At 49.2% G+C, this 22,055-nt stretch overlaps 7 protein-coding genes across 7 annotated transcripts; 6 read left to right on the forward strand and 1 right to left on the reverse strand.

Moving 5' to 3' along the window:
- Positions 1-914: 914 nt before the first annotated feature.
- PEX2_038510 (fungal specific transcription factor domain-containing protein) lies at positions 915-2,261 on the forward strand (the record flags this gene model as incomplete). The annotated part of the gene is made up of 2 exons (XM_016741126.1): positions 915-1,171; positions 1,229-2,261. The coding sequence occupies 2 exons, from the start codon at positions 915-917 to the stop codon at positions 2,259-2,261; spliced, it is 1,290 nt and encodes a 429-aa protein (XP_016596831.1).
- Positions 2,262-3,242: 981 nt separating this feature from the next.
- Positions 3,243-5,108, forward strand: PEX2_038520 (dihydroxy-acid dehydratase; the record flags this gene model as incomplete). The annotated part of the gene is made up of 2 exons (XM_016741127.1): positions 3,243-3,307; positions 3,383-5,108. 2 exons carry the CDS (start codon positions 3,243-3,245, stop codon positions 5,106-5,108), a joined length of 1,791 nt encoding a protein of 596 aa, XP_016596832.1.
- A 3,502-nt stretch (positions 5,109-8,610) lies between these two features.
- On the forward strand, positions 8,611-10,309 carry PEX2_038530 (cytochrome P450; the record flags this gene model as incomplete). The annotated part of the gene is made up of 5 exons (XM_016741128.1): positions 8,611-8,800; positions 8,853-9,688; positions 9,747-9,854; positions 9,914-10,080; positions 10,135-10,309. 5 exons carry the CDS (start codon positions 8,611-8,613, stop codon positions 10,307-10,309), a joined length of 1,476 nt encoding a protein of 491 aa, XP_016596833.1.
- A 585-nt stretch (positions 10,310-10,894) lies between these two features.
- On the forward strand, positions 10,895-11,869 carry PEX2_038540 (uncharacterized protein; the record flags this gene model as incomplete). The annotated part of the gene is made up of 1 exon (XM_016741129.1): positions 10,895-11,869. The coding sequence occupies one exon, from the start codon at positions 10,895-10,897 to the stop codon at positions 11,867-11,869; it is 975 nt and encodes a 324-aa protein (XP_016596834.1).
- A 1,240-nt stretch (positions 11,870-13,109) lies between these two features.
- On the forward strand, positions 13,110-15,062 carry PEX2_038550 (ER oxidoreductin; the record flags this gene model as incomplete). Its single annotated transcript, XM_016741130.1, has 3 exons — positions 13,110-13,211; positions 13,274-14,865; positions 14,918-15,062. 3 exons carry the CDS (start codon positions 13,110-13,112, stop codon positions 15,060-15,062), a joined length of 1,839 nt encoding a protein of 612 aa, XP_016596835.1.
- A 696-nt stretch (positions 15,063-15,758) lies between these two features.
- pex13 (peroxin PEX13) lies at positions 15,759-17,272 on the forward strand (the record flags this gene model as incomplete). The annotated part of the gene is made up of 3 exons (XM_016741131.1): positions 15,759-15,807; positions 15,914-16,444; positions 16,503-17,272. The coding sequence occupies 3 exons, from the start codon at positions 15,759-15,761 to the stop codon at positions 17,270-17,272; spliced, it is 1,350 nt and encodes a 449-aa protein (XP_016596836.1).
- A 2,652-nt stretch (positions 17,273-19,924) lies between these two features.
- On the reverse strand, positions 19,925-21,242 carry PEX2_038570 (uncharacterized protein; the record flags this gene model as incomplete). The annotated part of the gene is made up of 3 exons (XM_016741132.1): positions 19,925-20,583; positions 20,695-20,939; positions 21,067-21,242. The coding sequence occupies 3 exons, from the start codon at positions 21,240-21,242 to the stop codon at positions 19,925-19,927; spliced, it is 1,080 nt and encodes a 359-aa protein (XP_016596837.1).
- Positions 21,243-22,055: the final 813 nt, after the last annotated feature.

The following is a 22,055-nucleotide window of genomic DNA, read 5'->3' on the forward strand; positions in this document are numbered from 1 at the left end:
CGTAAACATCCGACTTCCACCGGATCTGGGATCCTCCCGATATTCTCCTCTTATATTTCGCTATTATGGCGCCCTCCAGGGTCCAATCTGCCTGTGCCAGGTGTCGACGGCAAAAGCTCAAGGTTTTTCTGTCTTGTCTTATATTGTGGGCATTACTTACTAGTTCTAGTGTGATGATACACGACCATGCCAGTTGTGCATTCGCTCCGAGGCGGAATGTACGGATGTTATAAACAAGCGACGAAGGTAGGGGCAATGGGACCATAGCATAATATTATATATCTAAACAGAATAGACAAACTATCGGACCTCAGCGGTCACAAAGCAGGAAACGCCATGAGCATCGTCCACGGCTTGCAGAAACGGCCCCTTTACACAGCCCCAGCCCCAATCTACAGGCACATATTGTGCCCGGTAGCAGCCATGCTACGGATCTTGTCACTAGCCAGCGAGAACGAGCACACTCTACCTTTCATCATGTCCAGGAGGTATGATTCCTTGCCTTTCAACCCTTTCTTCTACGGCTCTAACCCCAGCAGCTCTTTCGCAACCATCTGACCACCCTACGAGACTCGGATGCCATTCCTGACGGAACCCCAGCAAACAAGCAGCCCCAAGCTCAGGGAGCGAGAATACCAATTGTAGAACTAATCGGTATGCAGCTCCCATCGGCACCAGTCACTATGGCCTTATTGGATGCATATCTCCAAGCGAATCACTGGTACCTTTCCTTGTTCCATGAGCCGAGCTTTCGGGCGCGCCTAGTTACCATCCTCCAGACAGGGGCTATTTTCTCCTCTGAAAAGTCTTTCTTGTTGTTGCTGGTGGTAGTTTTAATTCTTGGTGCCCGTTTTTCCAATCACAAAACTCTATGTTCGCTGGATCCACAGTTCAATCCTCAGCAGTCCAGGGCAATGTGGATCGAGGCTGTGGAAAATCACATATTCTGGATCCTACAAGAAGGGACACTAGAATCAGTCTCCTGTGCTGTTCTAATGTCCATTGCATACCTTCTAGAATCCAAGACGCAGCTCTCCTTCACCATGTCCGGACTAGGATCGCGAGCGGCGCAGGTAATGGGCATTCATGACGAGACCACGTGGGGACCCCTTGATCCCATTGAGGTACAGGTGCGCCGACGAGTTTGGTGGTCCATCTACATGGTCGATGTGTGAGTTTCGCTTCCATTCACATATACATACGAAGAAGTCTTAACATTCTGTTCCAGTTATGTCGCACAAGCGTACGGGAAGCCATCGATCCTCCCAACGGTGCAGTTCAACGTTTCCGAGCCGGAAGACCTAGATGATACACTAGCTACCTGCCCAGGGATCGGGTCCTACGAGGTTCGACAAGATGGCACGTTCAAGCCTGTGACTATTTTCTCGTACAACCGCTACAAAGCACAGCTGTACTCGATTGCCGACCCAACGGCGCATAGTATACGTCTGCCTCATATCAAACGAACCTATGCTCGCCTCCTCGATTGGGAGAAGACCGTTCCGCGAGAACTCAAGCTTGACAGCTTTTGCAAAGATCAGACCATGGTTAACGACGCTGCTCTGCGTGTTTTTTCCCTGCAGGCGTTAACGCTACAGGTGACGTATGATTATAAACACCTAATATTGTTTCGCCCGTTCCTTCTCAGTAAGAAGTACCTCAGTGTCCGACTACATGACGGTCCGATCGAAACGCAAGATGGGTCGGATACCACGATCCGTGACCAATTATTCACTTCTGCATTACGCATGTCTAGTATCTGTCAATGGCAAAATATCTTATTCATCCTTGGAAATACCACCTCTGCCGTTCAACTGTGTTTCCAGTGCTTCACGGCGGGTGTGGTGCTGGCGATGCTGGCCTTGTCTGAACTGTCCTCCCCGCGACTGCCTGAATGCAAACAAGGGCTGGCCCGTCTGATTAAATCCCTAGAAGTGGCAGGTGCAGGTAGTCCATTATCCCGACAGAGTGTTGATATTTTGATGGAAGCCATGCATCTCATCTCGGCCGAGGAAGTCAAGGAGCTGGTCTCCCGGGCGGGCAAACCGGAGCAAGATGTACGCGGTATCTTACCAACAGCAGATTCAGCCACATGGTCGGCAGATGGCCGTGGGACTATCGATCCACGGTATGGAATTCAGCAGCCAGATGTGGTGCATGGACAAGAGATATGGGAGGAGCTGGAATTGATGCCGGATGAGAGCGAGCCAGAAATACTCAACTCTATCTCTCTGTACCAATCGCTTGCGTCTTTGTTCTAACCAATACCTTGTCATATAAATTCCCGTTGATGACTATAAGCAGATGTATGAATTTCGTGGAGTGCATTCCAAGGTGTGTGCCATATTGAATTTTTGCAGGGACCTGTGAAAACGACGCTGAAAATGACAACCTCTGCCGCCAGAAACGGCCTCCTTCCCACCCGTAACTTTGGACAGCGAGCCGCCTGACCCACCCGGTACTGTCGGTCTGACGTGCGTCCTGAGTGGCGGCACAATGTTCCTAGGTACCGATCAACTTCAGTACTTAGATTCATGCTGCACACTTCATCCGATCCTCATGTGTATGATGATACCTCGATTTTAAACAGACACAGGCAGAGATAGACAGAAGCTAACTGGAATATTTTCCGGAAATAACTGATTCGTGAATAAGCCTGCTCTCAAATGCCTTGTTCAGTTTGCCCTGGATCATCTGTTAGGTGGCTTAAAACTAAAAGTAGACATCTGGCACTCGAAGAAGATCACCACTAAGTATCTTTCCCTCCCAATCCTTCGCCTTTGTGAGGCTTCAGTGCTTTGCGCTACCACAGGCAAAGCTGCGTCTCCCGATTAAGGTCATCGTAGGACAGTCCACGATTTCTCCCTTTCTTTAAGCTATCTACAACAAGGCTGTTTCTCCCAATTGTGCTTACCGTAGGGCAGCCCACGAATTAACGCGTCTGGCCCGAGGCGTAAACTGGCTGCCTTGTTTGCATTACTCCACCTGTCATTGGCCAGCCGCAATTTGGAGGCCGAGATCACGTCGGGACGGTCCGAGACGGTCCGAATGAATGGAGACACCGGAGTTGGGTCACATCTCCGGATATCATAATATGCACCGTCTTCTAAATATATCACAGCTACTTGACAGCAATCATCCTACTTACAGTGTTCGTGTCTTGAACACACTGGATTTTATTCCTTTTCATTTTTCTTCCCACTTAATTTGTTTCATTCCCCGTACACGCATCCACAAGCATCATGGCGACGTCGAGTATCCGATCGAGAGCTCTGGGATTGAGCCGACGAGCTCGGTTTGAGAATACGTACGTCAGAATCTTCCATCGCAATGCATCTCGTTCCTTCCTCAAAAATTGATAAATACTAACAATCATCGTCAGTCGCCTTCCACTTATCGGGCGCCGTTATAAATCCGGCGAGACTCTCAACCGAATCTCCTCGAAAATCACACAACCCAAATCACAGGGTGCCTCACAAGCCATGCTCTATGCCACCGGCCTCACAGAGGAGGACATGTCGAAGCCGCAGGTCGGTATCTCCTCGGTGTGGTTCGAGGGTAATCCATGTAACATGCACTTGAACGACCTGTCCAGGATCGTGCGTGATTCCGTCCTCCGGGCGGGCCTAGTCCCTATGCGATTCAACTCGGTTGGAGTGTCAGACGGTATCAGTATGGGCACAGCGGGAATGAGATACAGCTTGCAGAGTCGGGAGCTTATCGCCGATGGCATTGAGACGGTGATGAATGCCCAGTGGTATGATGCGAATGTGTCGCTACCGGGCTGCGATAAGAATATGCCGGGTGTGTTGATGGCAATGGGGCGCACGAATCGGCCTAGTATCATGGTCTATGGCGGCAGCATCAAGCCTGGATGCAGTGCAAAGGGCCAAAAGCTGGACCTGGTCAGCGCGTTCCAGTCGTATGGACAGTTCATCACCGGCCAGATCGACGAGACGGAGCGGTTCGATATCATTCGCAATGCATGCCCCGGCAAAGGCGCCTGTGGTGGCATGTACACTGCCAACACGCTAGCGACGGCCATTGAGACTATGGGTATGACCGTTCCTGGTAGCAGCAGTTGTCCAGCAGACGATCCCAAGAAGCTGGTCGAATGCGAAAACATCGGTGAGGTGGTTAAGCAAATGCTCAGGGAAGAAATCAAGCCCAGGGATATCATGACACGTCAAGCATTTGAGAATGCAATGATTGTGGTCAACGTGCTGGGTGGCAGCACCAACGCTGTTCTGCATCTGATTGCTATTGCGGACTCCGTCGGTATCAAGTTGACTATCGATGACTTCCAAGCCGTGTCTGACAAGACACCGTTCCTGGCTGACTTGAAGCCATCTGGAAAATATCTTATGAACGACCTGTACAACATCGGTGGCACGCCAGCACTCCTCAAATACCTTCTGAAGGAGGGCCTGATTGACGGCTCAGGAATTACTGTCACTGGCAAAACCATGAAGGAGAATGTAGCCTCATGGCCCGACTTCCCTGCCGACCAGGACATTATTCAACCCCTCAGCAAACCTATCAAACCATCTGGTCATCTCCAGATTCTTCGCGGGTCCTTGGCCCCGGGCGGTTCCGTGGGTAAGATTACTGGCAAGGAGGGTCTTCGATTCGAGGGCACATCCAAGTGCTACGACTACGAAGATGCATTTATTGAGTCCCTTGAGCGGGGCGAGATCAAGAAGGGCGAGAAGACAGTTGTCATTATCCGGTATGAAGGTCCCAAGGGTGGTCCGGGAATGCCTGAGATGCTTAAGCCCAGTGCGGCCATCATGGGTGCCGGTCTTGGCCAGGACGTTGCGCTTCTCACGGATGGGAGATTCTCTGGTGGTAGTCACGGATTCTTGATCGGACATATCGTGCCTGAAGCCCAGGAGGGCGGCCCGATCGCGCTGGCACGAGACGGTGATAGGATCGTGATTGATGCTGAGGAAAAAGTGGTTGATCTGGATGTCCCGACTGAAGAGCTCGAGAAGAGGAGGAAGGAGTGGAAAGCACCCCCGCTCAGATACCAGAAGGGAACTTTAAAGAAGTATTGCGCCCTGGTCAGCGATGCCAGCCATGGTTGTGTAACAGACGGACCGATCTAGGTATCCCGCTGGCAAGGAGCTCTGGCGTCAAAAGTTATTTCCCTAGTAAGAAGCTTGCAATCGGTTGAAGACTGCCCAGGAGAGAAAATAAGGAACCATTTTGGGTCCGCCCCATCCGAATGAGTTCTCAGAACAACCCTTCCAGACAAATCTTCTCGACTTGCGTACTCTGAGTTTGAAGGGCGCCACGTTGTGTAGATTTCGATAGAAACTTGGCCAACGAAGTCGTGTAGCCGATTGGTCCTCTTTTGCCATTCTGTAACAGCCGATTCAGTAATCATAATGCCGTCTGGCCACTTTCCAGATGTAGGCACATCAGTACTGTGATCATCCTGGAGCATCTTAGGAGAAAAGGCGATGAAGCATTTTGGGTCTACTCCTTTCAAGGGGACGATGCTAACGTCGTGCGAAGAGGGTATCATCTTGGTTGTAATTCTCTAGATTGGAGGTTGAACCTAGCGTAAACAAGGCCTTTCGAATAGTCACTCTATTGAATATAAATCCTTCTAGCCGTATAGCCCCCTTTTGGAACTCTGGAACATGCAATTGCATGGCCACACGGCCTGTTGCGCTTGCTTCTTGTTGCTGTTTGGTCCCGTCTGAGTTACTTTGCATCGTGATTTCTGAAAAATCAAATGTTAACAACCGGATTGGTGGACGTATTTGGCAGAGTGTCTAACTCAGGAGGGGACTGCATCTCATCATAAAAAGCTTTAGTGTGTAGACAATTGGCGTTCCGATAGTGGTTCATATGATCGTATATTGTGGCTAGTTCATAGCCGATGGTAGTAGATATGGAAGGATCCTAAGCCGAGGCTGTTTTGTCTAAGCAATTAATTCCATTCATGAGTGCCGCTATCGTTAGTATGATAGCCACAAATAGTCGTTGGCTAAGCGTACCTAAGTCACTATTTGCAACCTCCTCAATCCTTGTAGCCTTAAGACCAGAACAATTCTCCGACGCGTCAAACGAATTCTCGGTCACTTTCGGTGCTTTGACATCTAGGTGAAAACAGTTCGGGGTTCATTGCTCGAACGATCGAAGGTCTTCTGGATCCTCACAGACTGGCGATCTAGTTGGCGCACAGACAGAGGACGAATCAACAGCTTCACCTTTATATACAAGGACGACGAAGTTTCCACCAGTCAACGCCCAGAATTCCAGTGTAGCCATGATCTCAGTGTCGGCATCGGAACTAAGCTAGTCTATCTTATCGCAGCACCAACCCTCGTCAACATGGATCACGATGGGATTGGAAGCGGAGCCCAATAGAGCAAGATCATCTCCGATTACTGTGGGATTGGCCTAACTTGGAAGAAACGATAGACTCGTATACGACCACTTCCGGCTATTCACACGGCCCAGTAGGGATTGAAGCTTCGCAATATCAAGTTAGCGAAACCAATTATGCTTGTAGAATTTCTCTTACCCAAGATTTCGTGTGCTTTTTCTGTAAAAGAGGTCATATTGACTTGAACCAGTAGAAGAGAGAAACAAATACGTAGTGGATAACGAACGGAAAGCTGAGCACTTGGTGGATATGAAATGATCAGATTGGATTTTTTTCCACGAAGACGGCGTGCGAGGTACACGGCTTTATACCTCTCGTCAGACCGATTACGCGTTGTTCAACCTGTAAGCTGAGGTCGACTCGTTCGGAGAAGTCTCAAGCTCAGGGCAATGCTCCGGCATGATAGCATCCAGACGAGACCTTTCTACCAATCGATTCTGTGACTGATGGACCGTTTATGGTACTACTGCATGAATGACTGGCCCGCTCATCCACTTGATCCAATAGCTACATCGCAAAGTTATGTTGGTATTTCTAGGGGACGGCATGTTTGCGCATCGTCAATTGAGCGCTGCTTGCCAGTCGTCCTATGGCACAGAGCCAAGAACAAACCGGCAAGACGCATCAACATGTAGATAAAGGCTCCCAGAATACCCCTGCTGCGGCAGGGTTGATAGACAACAAGAGTTGACGAGGAGCTAACATGACACTTCGTTCTTTCACGATGATCGCAAGGCTTCACGACGGCCATGCCAAACCCCAGGAACGATCTCTGAGCCTGACCTGAAGATATCCCCGGGTGGCCGCGTCAGACCGCGTGCCAACGTCCATTTTTTCGACCTACACGGTTTTTCCTGCCGTCGTTCGCTCTCCGGAGCTTTCCCAGCCCCTGTCGCCGAGTGCGCCTTGTCGCCGAAATCCCGTTGACTTCATGATCGATTGACAGAGGGATTAGGATAGACCAATCAGAAAACAGGGCTGTACCTTATGGCTGATGCGAATAGAGACTGGGACAGTCTGGTCATTCATGTATCCGGTCTTCCTCGGTCCTGAAATGATACAGAAGCCATCAGTCAAGGCTACTAATGCCTTCACCCTCAGTTTGTGCTGTAACGTAGAGTTGAGGCTCCTAAATCCAGATGTAGTAAATCACAGGTCCCAATATTACAAACTCAATGATCTATATATTTTATATACTAAACCTCTCACATTAAACTCTAATTCAGCTTCTGTTCACGTACTGGATTGAGATATTCCACATGTATTCCCACTTGAAGCATCAGTAGCGGTAAAAGTATACTTGATATGCCAGAAGCTGATTCTTCCAATTTATACAGGTTTACCAAGGAATCAGGTGTGACTGGACCTCGGTATAACCAACCTTTGAAACTGTGGCCTGTGGAAGGTTACGTCAGCAACATAATCAACGTCACGTGGTGCATGCTCAGATTTACCGAGGGGCCAAAAAGCGGCAAGAGATGAAGACCAAAATGGAAATAGAATTTCAGGAATGCCATTATCCGATACTCCGTACTCCGTACATACGCACAACCTGCGTTAGCGTATATGCATCTCGACAGGTTAGTGTAGAAATACACACATCCCGGTCATATACTTTATATCTCAATATTGGCCTCCTGTCAATCCAATATACTTTGTGCGCTGTATTCCATTAGTTTACGTGGTCACTTCGATGCTATGCAAACACCCGTGAACGCTCACCTGGTAGGCAGGAACCCGACACAAACATCATCCAAAGTTGAATTAAAGCTTCCTACTCGGCAATTTGCAATGTTCCAGGCTGTTCCAGAAATATATTAATGCCTTTTTATGGAATCCCCCGGGCCCCCCCGGGCATATCCTTGCCTCCACATATATCCACATAGCGGTCGGGCAAGCCGTTCAAATTCGTTTGGATCCTTGCAGAAAGTAGCGCCGGAGCACATTGACCTCAGATCCGAGTAAACCTTGGAAATTGCAATTCCGTGTCTGAGCTACTAGCGGCAATTTCAAGGATGCCACGTAGCAATCATAAGGTTGGCTTTTCTAGCTTTGTTGCTCCGTACGGAGTACTCGGTACCCAATCCCACATAGAGCGATTGGTAAACATTTCTCAATTGGGATTTATACATAGCCATGACCCCTTGCGGTTGGTAAGTTGTCTCTCAAACTTCGGCCACTGAATTTTCAGCTTCAAACAACACATCACCATGCTACTATTGTGGTTTGGTTTCTTTACCTTCGTTGTTGGGGTGGTGGTCTACCGGCTACAATTCCATCCCCTCAGCAAGTTCCCGGGGCCGAAATTAGCTGCCCTAACAAGTCTTTATGAATTTTATTACAATGTGGTCCTGGGTGGCCGATATTTGTGGGAGATAGAGAAAATGCATGAGAAATATGGTAACTAATATTCGAGACACTGGATAATATCTCAATACTAACCATTTTCAAGGTCCCATTGTGCGCATTACTCCTCATGAGCTCCATGTGGCAGATCCCGAATTTTATACGGAGATCTACGCAGGCCCTACCAGGAGGCGTGACAAAGATCCAAGACTTGTACGGCTAGCAGGTCAACCGATGTCCATGTTCGCGACTGTTGATCACAGCCTGCACAGTTCGCGCCGATCTATCCTGAGCAGCTATTTCTCCAAAAAGTCAATTGCAGGACTAGAAGACATGATCCACCGCAAGGTGGAAAAGCTCGTTAAACGGCTCAACGCAGCCTGTGATCAAAACACAATTGTAAAGCTGGATGCTGCATCTTCGGCTCTGACCGCGGACATCATCTCGGAGTACGCCCATGGTGTGAGCCTTGACTACTTGGACGATGTGAATTTCAACAATGAAGTCGCAGACTCCATCTTGAGTCTTGCATCTGTAGTTCACGTGTTGAAGTTTTTCCCTTTCCTTTTGGATCTTTCGAAGTATATCCCTGATGAGGTGCTTGGAAAGCTTTGGCCCCATGCAGCCAACATTTTGCGACTACAGAAACTGGTTCGTGCTCAAGCAGACGTCGCACTCCAAAATGATGGTAAAGTGGACGGTCAAGTAACAATGTTCGGTGCTCTCTGTGATCCTTCCTTGCCTGCGCAAGAAAGATCACTGGATCGGTTGCAGGACGAGGGCTTTTCCTTGATTGGTGGAGGCACGGAGACTACAACCGGAACATTGAAGATCATCATGTTCCACTTGCTCAATGAGAAGGAGTTATTTTTTAAGCTCCGCGAGGAGCTTGAGAGCTCCCCATCCAGCACATGGGCCGAACTTGAAAAATTGCCCTACATGGTAAGCAATGCAATGTGCAATATTCAAAGACGAAACTAACGAATGAACTTCCTTTCAGAGAGGAGTGATAAATGAAGGACTTCGGCTCTCCGGCGTCATAACTCGTCTTCCCCGACGTGCACCCGATGAAACCCTGACATACAAGCAATGGACAATTCCACCAAACGTGAGTTCTCCTATATCCTCCGAGATCGACAACGCTAACGCCTCCATGTACCTCAATAGTCTCTACTGAGTACTTCCACTCATTTTATTCATACAAATAAGGATTTGTTCCCTAATCCGCATGCCTTTGACCCTGAACGCTGGATCCGGGCTGAAGCAGCCGGCCAGCGCTTGGAGCATATGATTGTCACCTTCAGTAAGGGTTCTAGGCAATGTCTGGGCAACCAGTAAGACATACTCGACCTCCTCTCCTCAATTCTCAAGGCTTACACGGAATCTAGTTTGGCCTTGGCGGAGTTGAACCTGGTCATCTCCACTCTGGTACGAAGATTTGATATGGATCTATATAAGGTGACGGCGGACAACATCGTCACACATAGGGAGTATGGCTTTGGCGTTCCAAAAGAAAGAGGTGAAGGATTCAGAGTCAGTATCACACGGGCTCCTAGCCCGTAGTTTGTATCGTTTGACTTGGACTCTTCACATATATCGAGGGCTTGACTTTTATGCGATCATGTTAACCCTCCCCGGGCATCGGCTCAAACTGCTATTCTATATCAAGCCCATGAGCAACTCTACTAAATAGAAAACAAAGCAACTGCCATGCTGGGATTTCACATGGTCAGCACCATCTATAACTGGAGTCTTTGTGTACCCTGGTCACTTTGTCGGCCTCCTTGTATCTCCGATTCTTAGTCCGAGTAACAAAGACAAGCAACAGAACAACAAGATCAATGGCATTCTACTTCTTTTAACCTGTTTCCGTTTATATATTCTTTGTGTATAAGAAAAGTTCTTTCTTTACTCGACTTAGGAGGCCGACCCCGAAAGCATATAAACCTCGATGTCATCGAACATATCCGACTCACCAAACCACATTCTACTCATTCTTCTACAATATTGCCCATTGACCCTCATCAGACTGTTCGCATCCTGTTTGACTTTAACAAAAGACAATCACTTTCACAAACTCGAACTCAAGAGGCTAACCCCCATCGGTATCTACCACTGTCCCACTAATCTATCCATCAACCCGCGGCCATGTCAGGACGTAGACCATCTGATGAGTTCCGCGAGGAGCATGCCAATTTCTGGACCCTCATGCAGCAGATCATCCATGGTCTTAGGAACAACTACCCAGCAAACCAAGACGAGATAATTGGCCGGATGGGCCAGCTCAATCTCCAGCTGTCGACCCTTCGACGAGCCGGAGAGACGATGGGTTTGAGTTATCCACCCAGCTCCATCGTCCGTGATGCTCCACCCCAGTACTTCACTGCCCGCGCTCAGCGCCATCAGAATTACTTCGGTACCGAGTTTGGGTACTCTTGCTGGTATACCCAAGCCCAACTGGGCTACACCATTGCAGACCTTCTCCACCAGCGAGACCACACCCGCGTAGCCGACCAGCTGGAACAGTTACTAGCGAGTTGGCAATTAACCGAGATGCGAGTTTTCCCCCACCAGCTCCCTACAAACAATCCCGTCCAACAGCCAGCCAATATCGTGCACATTGACGGCCCGCCATACTATACACCCGGCGGTGCTGGACCACACACCAAGGCAACAAAGATTGCTGGGCCATCCCGCACCCACCCACGTGTTAATATCACTATGCCCGCTCCAACTGATACTATTTACGGCGTGGCACGGCGAACACGCCATCGCGCTGCACCATACCCTGAACGCGGTGTTCGCCCGAGACGTCGTGGCAATGCTAGACTAACACCTCCGATGCCCCAGATGGCACTTCCCCTCCCTAATATCATGCAGAATGGCCATGCACCGCCGCCAACCCTTCCGGGTGTTCAGTCGCTTTTCACTCCACTCAATCTCCCCGGTGGACGTGCTCTGCCCGGTGCACCGAGTAGGTCTGTGCCAGCTCCGAGTGGTATGCAGCCCCCCTCTAATGTCCCAGCCCCTAGCACTAGTGATCATGTGTCGGTTTTGAATGCCAATATTGGGGAGACCTTGAATAGAAATCAATCTCGTCAGGACCCTGGCGCTCACCGTTGAGATCATTGGCATCGGAGGAATGACGGGCAACTACCCCCGCTTGAGCTTCCCATTTTGGATCACAGATTATAACTATGCATGATTTGGTATTGACTATCGATGAGTTTGAGAATACTGGGTGACTTTGTGATTAGGACCTACGCTGACTTTGGATTCATAGACTTTTATACTCCCTTTTGTTTTATGTATTGCTCCCTGTAAAATCAGGCATTCGTCCTTTGGGCCCTTCGCGAATACATAACTTTTAGCTCATGCAGGCGTATTTTCAAGACTAGAACCTTCGAGGTTTAGTGGAATTAATAGTAGTTTAACTAAATAATCGACTACTTATTGCTTGATTGTATCTCTTTCAGCCAAAAAAAAACTCTGGCTATATTTGTAGCTTTAATTACGAGATATATATTCAGGGTAGACCGTCAGACCGTCAGACCGCCAGACCGATGAGACAAGGAGTCCAAGTCATTCGGGTTATTGAGCAAATATTGCTTTGTTGTTGCCTTTACTGTACATCTATTCATATATCTGTCTAGTATTTACGCACCAATGATAAATGAGACAATGTCTTCATAGCTGAAAGCTTCTTTAGTACAACGACAAAGAATCATTGAATGCCGTTTCGGTTATGGTTAGATATGTGGATCCAACAGGGATCTGAATGGCTTGTATATTCTTATTCAGGCAGTTTATTCATCTCTCAATAAGCTTGGGAGCCTACTTGGCTAGTTAGAAGTAAATAGTTGTTTAATATATGTTCGTAAAGTGGCATGTTGGGCAATATAATGGCAGTAGATCAGCTGGAGTACTTAATTATATAGGTATATTCTGTGCTATATAATGTACCATATTCTGTACTATATATGGTACTATCCTGTGGCACCACGTCCATGAAGTTCCATCTTGCCACTTTCCAAATTTGTAAGGTTGAACCCCAATGAGCCAATCAGAGGACATTATCAATCAGGCCATTATCATTTCTTGGCGATCGGCCGATTCTCCGCGCATTTCCAGGCCAGCTTGTCCACTTTGCAGACCCTGACATTCTTGTTTCTGTTGTTTTTTTTTCTCTTATATTGTTGAGAGCATCTCTTTTTCTTTTTAAACCATTGTTGCGCAAATCCAGAACCTACCACCACCGAACAGACCCTTCCGTTGAATCTTTGGGCTTTGCGCCACTTTGCATATACAATATCCAGACGACTCTACGCGCCTCATCTACATATACTACAAGTCGGAGGTCAAGATGCGGTCTGCAGCGAGGCTGCTCTATGCAGCAGTGTTCGCACTTGCTGGCTTGAGCCATGCCGCCGTTCATAATCCTGAACTAGACCCAACCAAGTGTGCAGTAAGTTTTGTTGAGGACCTAGGATACTCAATACAGATGACTGACAGTTCAATTTACTCCAGCTCGAACCTTCCGCCATGGTATCGGATGCCTGTGTCTCATATGGCGAGATCAACGGCATGAATGACCTGATTTACACGACACTCACCTCCCTCACACAAGAAACCGATTTCTTCTCCTACTACCGCCTCAACCTGTTTAATAGAGAGTGCCCCTTCTGGAACGATGCTAATAGCATGTGTGGAAACATCGCCTGTGCCGTGAACACCATTGACTCGGAGGAAGATATCCCGCTGACATGGCGGGCGGAAGAACTCAGCAAACTAGAGGGCCCCAAGGCGAACCATCCATCCCGCAATATTCAAGCCGAGCGTCCGAAAGAACGCCCGCTCCAGGGAGAGCTGGGTGAAGATGTCGGCGAGAGTTGTGTGGTGGAATATGACGACGAGTGTGAAGATCGAGACTACTGTATCCCCGAGGACGAGGGTTCCGCCGGGAAGGGAGACTATGTGAGCTTGGTGGATAACCCGGAGCGGTTTACCGGATACACCGGAGCAGGCGCAAACCAAGTGTGGAACGCTATCTACAGCGAAAACTGCTTCTTGAAGCCTGTCGCCGAGGAGCTGGACGAGCAGTCGGCGAACGTCCCTATGGGTGGCCTCCAAGCAGCCTCCGACTTCCGCAACGTGCTCCACAAGGAGTCGCAGCGAGTAGAAGGCCTGCCGCTGGATAACGAGTGCTTAGAGAAGCGGGTGTTCCACCGCCTCCTGAGCGGTATGCACGCTTCCATCTCGACACATCTGTGCTGGGATTACCTGAACCAAACCACAGGCCAGTGGCACCCCAACGTGCAATGCTTCCAGGAACGACTCCTCGACCACCCGGAGCGCATCTCAAACATGTACTTCAACTACGCGCTAGTATCGCGCGCCGTGGCAAAACTCCGCAAGCACCTGGACGGGTACACATTCTGCGCCAGCGACCCAGTGCAAGACCGCGAAACCAAAAAGCGCATCAACAAGCTGACAAGCACCTTGTCTGAACTCCCTCAAATCTTCGACGAAAGGATCATGTTCCAAGACCCCAACGCCCTCGGCCTGAAAGAGGACTTCCGCAACCGCTTCCGCAACGTCAGTCGTCTCATGGATTGCGTGGGCTGCGACAAGTGCCGCCTCTGGGGCAAACTCCAGGTAAATGGATACGGAACCGCGCTCAAAGTGCTGTTCGAATACGACGAAACCAAGAACGGCGAGAACCCGCCCCTTCGCCGTACCGAGCTGGTCGCCCTCATCAACACCCTCGGTCGCATCTCGCACAGTATCGCTGCTTCGCGCAGTATGCAGCGAGCCCTGCTGACCGGCACTACTCACATGTTCCCCGTCCACGGCGCTGTGCCCTCCTCCCACCACGCCAACGCCCTGGGCAATAACAGACGAGTGTTCAGCGACGGAAATAATAACTTCTATTTCGAAGGCGAAGGGCCCGACGACGATTATGTCTACGGCCGAGGCGTGGCACCAGAGCGGTACCCCTGGGAGCGCCAACCGCCTAGCCCAGACGACGGCTTCTGGGAAGATTTGAAGAGCGAGTGGAATATGGTCTGGGGTATGGTTGGGTATATCTGGCGGTCTTGGATGGACCTCCCCTACACAATGTAAGTTTGAACTTGGATTTGCTTTCGGATAGACTGATACTGACTCTCGCAGTTTCCAAATCGGCTCGTCAGAACTTATTCGATTGTACAATTACTGGCTTGGATTGCCGGTGCCTCCGCGCATGTGGAAGCTGAAGATGCCCCAGCCTCGTGCACATACTCAACCCGCTGCCTATGCTAATCATGACGAGTTATGAGTTCCCTGTATTTCATCTTTGCATTGGCATCTGTACATATGGCTCTGTGCTATGGCGTTAATAGACTTTGTCTGGATTGTGTTCGGGTTTTCGGAGTACTTTGGTGAATCTATACTCCTTCATTCTTGTCTAGGTTGGATTGCTGTAGGAATGTGTTCATGTAGGTGTGAGTCTTGGCTGTTGGCCATTGTATAAGGGAAATGTGGTCGAGTTGCACATTGGGCTAAGATGTAGAATGAATGTGAATATGGCCACTAGGATCTACGTATGTATAACATATGACTCCACTAATCCTTCGATCTACTTTATGCCCATCTTAATCTCAGATTGCCTCGGTCGCCCCCCAGGTACATGCATTTGCCACCGAAGAGATTTCGCCGAACAGGTGGAAGAGAGGGAACAGGACAGGGCGAACAGACTGAACACAACAAGATGAATGTGATAATTAGATTATGGGATAATAGATCTTCACAATCTTCATAAATATAATCCTATCTGCATTTATACCGGTCTGTGTACTCAGCAGAGATACCCCGTATTTCTTCGGCAAACCCCGACCTCGGCATCTCCACTCCCGGCCACATGCGTCCTTTTCTTCTCCCTTCTCTCTTCCTCTAACCTTTCCAGTCTCGCGACGAATCTATCCGAATACAACGTATATTGTATGTAGATGCGACTCCGCTAATATTCAACTCCATGGCGACGCCTTCGCCACCAAAGCCGTGGGAGAGAGCAGGTGCAGCTGGTAAGTGTCTTTCTCTCGATTGCCGATATCTTAGCGCCACAAGAGTCACCGCAATCCGCAATCCACAATGCCCACCCCGACTAACATCTCCTCTTCTTCTCCCCAGGAAACGCATTATCAACAGTACCTATCGCCGGTAGCCCTGCTGCCTCGACCGCGATGACTACCACAACCAACCCCGCAGTCTCAACGTCCACCGCCCCCGACCTTCCCTCCCGTCCCAGCGCTCTCAACTCCGTAGTCAACAACACCGCCTCCAACTACTCGCCATATGGAGCGTCGCGCCTTGGAACAGGCGCGTACGGATCTACCTACGGCGGCATGGGCGGTATGGGTGCCATGGGATCACCCTACTCTCGCTTCGGCTCCATGGGCGGCATGGGGTCCATGTACGGCGGCGGCGGTTACGGAGGCTACGGAGGCGGCATGTATGGTGGCATGGGCGGTATGGGAGGCATGGGAGGGATGTACGGCGGCATGCCGGGACAAGATCCCAATGATCCGAACAGCCTGACGAACTCGTTTGGACAGAGCACCCAGGCCACTTTCCACATGATTGAGAGTATCGTCGGTGCGTTTGGTGGCTTTGCTCAGATGCTTGAGAGCACGTACATGGCTACGCACAGTTCATTCTTTGGTTGGTTTTCCTCGTGAAAAGAAATATATCATGGACACTCGCTGACTCGTTTTTATAGCAATGGTCTCGGTCGCAGAGCAATTTGGAAACCTGCGCACCACCCTCGGCTCTGCTCTGGGCATTTTCACCCTCATTCGGTGGTTCCGCACATTGATCGCTAAAATCACAGGACGTCCTCCGCCAGCGGATGCGACTTCCTTGACCCCCGCTGCCTTTGCGGCCTTCATGGGCGGCCGCGCTACACTTCCTGATGGCTCCCCGGCTCCCGCCAAGCCATCCAAGAAACCTTTCTTCATGTTCCTGATTGCCCTCTTCGGTCTCCCCTACCTGATGGGCAAGCTCATCAAGACCATGGCCCGATCTCAGGAGGAAGAAGCGAAGCGCCGCCAACTCGTCGGCCCTAACGGCGAGCCAGGCTCTGCATCGCTCGACCCGGCCAAGCTGGACTTCTGCCGTCTCCTCTACGACTACACCCCCGAGACCCAGGAGAGCAATGGCATTGATCTGGCCGTGAAGAAGGGCGACATCGTCGCCGTCCTCAGCAAGTCTGATCCTATGGGCAACGCCTCTGAGTGGTGGCGCTGCCGTGCCCGCGATGGCCGCGTCGGTTATCTCCCCGGCCCGTACCTGGAGACTATCCAGCGCCGGCCCAATCAGCAGGCTATCACAGCAGGCACCGAGCCTGCTTCACGCACCACTACAATGAAGGGCGACCCTGTGGCCGAATCCCGCACAAAGAGCCTGTCATCTCTGGCCAAGCCCGAGATTAACAGCAAGATTGGTGATATCTCACCCGAGAGCTTCCAGAAGAGCACCTTCTACTCATGAGCCATGAGCCATGCCATATAGACTCTGCCCGGTGCTTAGCCTAGGCTTTGTCCATCTATTTGTCTTTGCCTTTGCCTTCGTCTTTGGAATGCTAGACAGGTTGGGACAGGGTATGATTTTCTGATAGCGACGTTAACCGGCCAAAACCTCTCATCCCTCTGAGCCTATGTGCTCATTCTTATATATCCCCCGAGCGTGCCTTTGGATCTTACTGATCCTCCTTATGAACTGTGATCCACTGTGCAGGCAGCAGCCTAGCCATGATGCCAGTGGTCATCCCCTCCCTACCCAGTATCGCCTGGGTAGTCTCTCCGTTTCCTACCTCTTCTCCCCCTCTTTTTCCATTTCGTCATCTCCTTCCTCTTTTGTCGACTCATCGGACTGGATTCATTTTAGCGACGGTTTCCTGATTTCCATTTGACTTCTGTATTTAGTACTTAGTGCAATGCACACATACACACCGCAATCTTGGAATTCTCCCACTAGGTCTAGTTTGAAACAAAAGCCCCCCCCCTTCCTCCTTCCTCTTTCAGTAATCACAAAAGTACTACAATCCCCCCTAACCAATCCTCAACGCTCCGTCCTCCGTACTCCATCCTCTCCCATTCACTCCTCATATTCATTACTCCCCCTCGTGGAATATCCCTCGTGTGGCCCACAGTGGGCCATCCCATACCCGTCCCGTCCGCTCCCGGCACATATCCGTATCCGTCTCCACCGCTTGACTCTGACACTCGATACATCGAATATCAAATCGAGTTTGCTGTTTGTTTGTTTGCTTCCTATTAATGCGCTTCGTATATGTGGCGTTTTATCACCTATCCCCAGCTGTACTCCGTACTAGATCCGGAGATCCCCCCTTATCCAACATCGTATCCGTTTCGTATAATCATGCAGGAATCCGGAGTACATACATACATACATACATACCTAGTACTGCAGTGTAGTATATAGCCCTAAACCATATGCAACTCCCAAAGTCATATCCAAATCCCCAAATCTAAATCTAAATGTAAATCTTCCCCCCAAATCCAATCCAAATCCATCCCCCATCCCTTCCATGCAGGTGCACATACCCGCCCACGTCATCTCGCTTACAAAACCCCTGCTCCCTGCTTGCATGCCCGTTCGAGGATAGCGTAGCGTAGCGTAGTGTAGTGTTCCAGTCTGCGGGAGGAAAAAAAAGCTGCAGGGAGCCGGATACAGGCGTGGGGCCCTCGAACTAGAGCTCGAGGTCCAACTGAGACTAGTCACTCCCGGTTGGATTTTCATTTGGATTGGGTTTTTGCATTGGGGTTAGGGCTGAGGTGGATTCGGGGGGGTGGCTTGGCTTGGATGTCTGGGCAACTTTGGAATTTGCATCGAGAGCCGTTTTGGCTTTTTGGAGAGAACTGGGGGTTTTACATGGAGGTGCTTGGTGGTGTATACTAGTTATGGAGAATCTACGACATGGTGAATGTATAATGTATAATGTACATGCACTGGAGTAAGGGGTCGAAGTTTGTGCCCTTTTCGCTGCTGTGTGTGTGTGGTACTCCATGCATTTGCGCATACTAACCCACCCTAGGATTTGGAATCATCAGTGAATGATATTGACCTTGTGCTGGCTGGTACCGTTATCATGGTACTTTCGTCGTAGCTGCCGAGCACGACGTATGATCTGCTTAAACGCTTGAATGGATTTGGTTTTTGCTTTCTTGAGATGCATTGTAGATAACAGATGTTGATCAATTCATTTCGATGCTTTTTGTGCTACGCCTTCCACGACTCCTTCTGTCCGGACTGTGTCACAAATCGCTGCATACTTGTATATCCCGTTGTGGTGATTTGGATGTGCTAGGGCTGCATATATAGCTATCATGTATAATGTAGTGTTTTACGATAAGTTCCCACGAAGAACTGGCTGTTCGAGATACTCTGTTTAAACGTGGCTGGGGTTGATCATGTCCCGTCTGAAATACGTTGTGCATGGGGAATCTCGGCGGGGTCGTAGGGCTGGGACACAGTTGAGTTTGTCTGGGATTGCGTGTAGTATGATCGTGGGGCGAACGGTGAATTTGCCGGGGTTGTTCGGGGTAATAAGCGACGGAGCTGGGGTTGTGTGGTTGAAGTGTTGGGCAGAGATTCGAGACGGGGGTTGCAGCACCGTAGTTTCCCAGGGTTGTCCCTTCGAGGAAATGTCGTGTCGGGTGAGACATAGCTGAGACTGGAACTGGAGCCGGGGTGTTGGTTCGAGAGGGGAGGATAATATCGGTCGAACGGATGGATATGTTGTGGAGCTGAGACGTGTCCCCCTTCTCGTGCTACCCATACTCAAGTTGACAGCACAAAAGATATACAGAAACTCAGATGCCATAATGCATAGATCACCAATCTAAAACGCGGAGAAGCCATAATAAGAACGCCCTTGCTATGAGTCTTCCTCCCCTGGGCTATGTTTGGAAGGGAGATGATGGGAAACAGAGCACGGAAACCATATACATAGAGAAAATGACCAAAGAGAGAAAGAAAACGGGCTCACACGCTGATGGGAAAGGGGGAAATCAAGACATAGATCGAAAGCAAATGAAGCAAGAAACGTAATAAATCAAAATGAAAAAAAATGTCAAAAGAAATGGAAAAAAAAGAGTCTCAAAATCAAAACCATCAAAATCACATCCCCAATCCCTCGTGGTGAGGAGGCTCATGGTTAGGATCCTGATCCCTAGCCCACTTCGACATCGACTGCGTAAGCGTAAAGTCCAAATCCTGCAACCTAGTCTGGAACGATTCAACCGTATTCCAGTCTGGCGGATGGGTATCAGCTTCACTTGGTGCATCCTCTAGATCCCTCGGTGCGGGTCCAGGGTGACCATGCGCAGGGTGCGAAACGTGAGCACCGTGAGCACCGTGCACAGCATGCGAGCCATGAGAGCTGTGTACAGCGTGCGAGGGGTGCGAGGGGTGAGAGCTGTGAGACCCATGCGCACCGTGTGCACCGTGCGAGAGATGGCTGCCTATTGAATGGTGGTAAGACGGGATATGGCGAGGCTGGTTTGAGTGCATAGACATCGACATGGCGGGGGATTCTTCCAGTTCCAGGTCGGGCAGGTTTTCGAGGTGGTTTGGGTCTAGAGCGAGATATCTTCCATCAATATCATTCGGTACACTCACACTCACCGGAACGGCCGTAGATTTACCGTATGAGCCGAGTGGGTAGGATGGCATCTCTCGGGATGGCGATTGCATGTCGGGGAGTGGTGAGATGGGCGTTGTGACGCTGTGTTCGTCTGTTGGTTCTGGTGTGTAGCAGGTCATGTCGGATGGTGTTTCTGTTGGGATGTTAGTTGTGTGTTTTTTTTTCCGTTTAGGGTTTGATATAGCCAAGCTATCCATGGCAGGATTTTAACTAGATCAATTCGGGATGTTGAATGTCAACTCACGAGGTTCTGGACTTTGTGTCTCAGTCTCTGGTTCCTTGCCTCGGTTGGTATCCCATGATGTTCCATAGCGACGCACGAAGCGGGCGATACGTTTTGGATCGACGTTCTGACCGTTTACTCGGAAGGCTGTCTGTTTGCCTTGGGCGGCACGCTTCTGTTGCTTGCGAAGCATGAGATGGACTTCTTTGGCTTTGATGTTCTTTCGAACATGCCATGCTGCCAGACGATCTTTGTATTGTTTTTCTCTAATGGACTGAAGTTAGGTGATACTGCGGAACAAGGAGGGGGGAGATCTATATGGGATGAATACGCAAGAGGCGTATTCAAATCGGAAGATCTCGATGAAGATGGAAATGAAAAGGATAGTAGTACGATGCAAAGAACTTATAATCTCTTTCCATGATGCGCTTCACATCGCGTAGTTTCAACTGGTCGTTGCGGTAGAGTTGTTCGATGATTTCACGGTATTCGTGCCAGTCATCCGATCGGCGGGGTCGAAAGACATTAGGCGATTGAGGGGAGATGGGAGTCGAGTAATTATTCTCCATGATTAAGAAAATATATAAGAGATATAAGAGAGATCGAGAATGAATCTCATATCATATGGGGATTATTTAGTATGCAAAACAGAGGTTCGGCGGTCCATAATAAATTCGTCTTTAAGGAATGCAAATCATAATATGTTCTAGAAAATAAAATAATAAATCCCTAAAAATCCCCTTCGAATCCCTAAAAAAAGCCCAAAATAAAATAGCAAAGAGGCAAGAGATGAGGGGGCCAAGGAATTCTCTCTCTTCTCTTTGCGGCGACGTGCACGCGGACGCACGACCCCCTGCTTCCCCGGACAAATCAGCTTCGACTGGGATCCATTGGCCATGATCAGCTAGCTAGGATCAGTTAGGTCCAGTTAGGTCCAGTTAGGTCCATCAGTGGCTATAAGTGGCCATACTTGTCACGATCGACGTGTCTAGGGAGAATATGCCCGTTGTTTTGGTCTTTTTGTGGTGGGAGCCTTAATATGGGCTTCTTTGTGCTTTAGGGTTATAATTTTTATGTTGACATTTGTTGATATTTGCTTTTTTTTGGGATATATTTTGATATATTTTGATATATTGTATATAATATAATATAATTATATATTATAAATTATATTTATTAAATTATTTCTACGGAATCAAGTGGAGATGGTACTTTTGACCTTTACAGCCTAAGCGAACTATTACATGCAGTGCACTGGCCGCAAATTGGATGCATTTTCCGTTGCCTTTTCTTTTTTTCTTATATTATACGGAGTGTTAGTAGATAGTAGATCGTACAATATACTCCTATATTGCTAGAATCAGCTATATTTCTATTATACA

This window comes from Penicillium expansum (assembly GCF_000769745.1).
Source record: "Penicillium expansum strain MD-8 chromosome Unknown contig126, whole genome shotgun sequence".
NCBI classification, from domain to species: domain Eukaryota; kingdom Fungi; phylum Ascomycota; class Eurotiomycetes; order Eurotiales; family Aspergillaceae; genus Penicillium; species Penicillium expansum.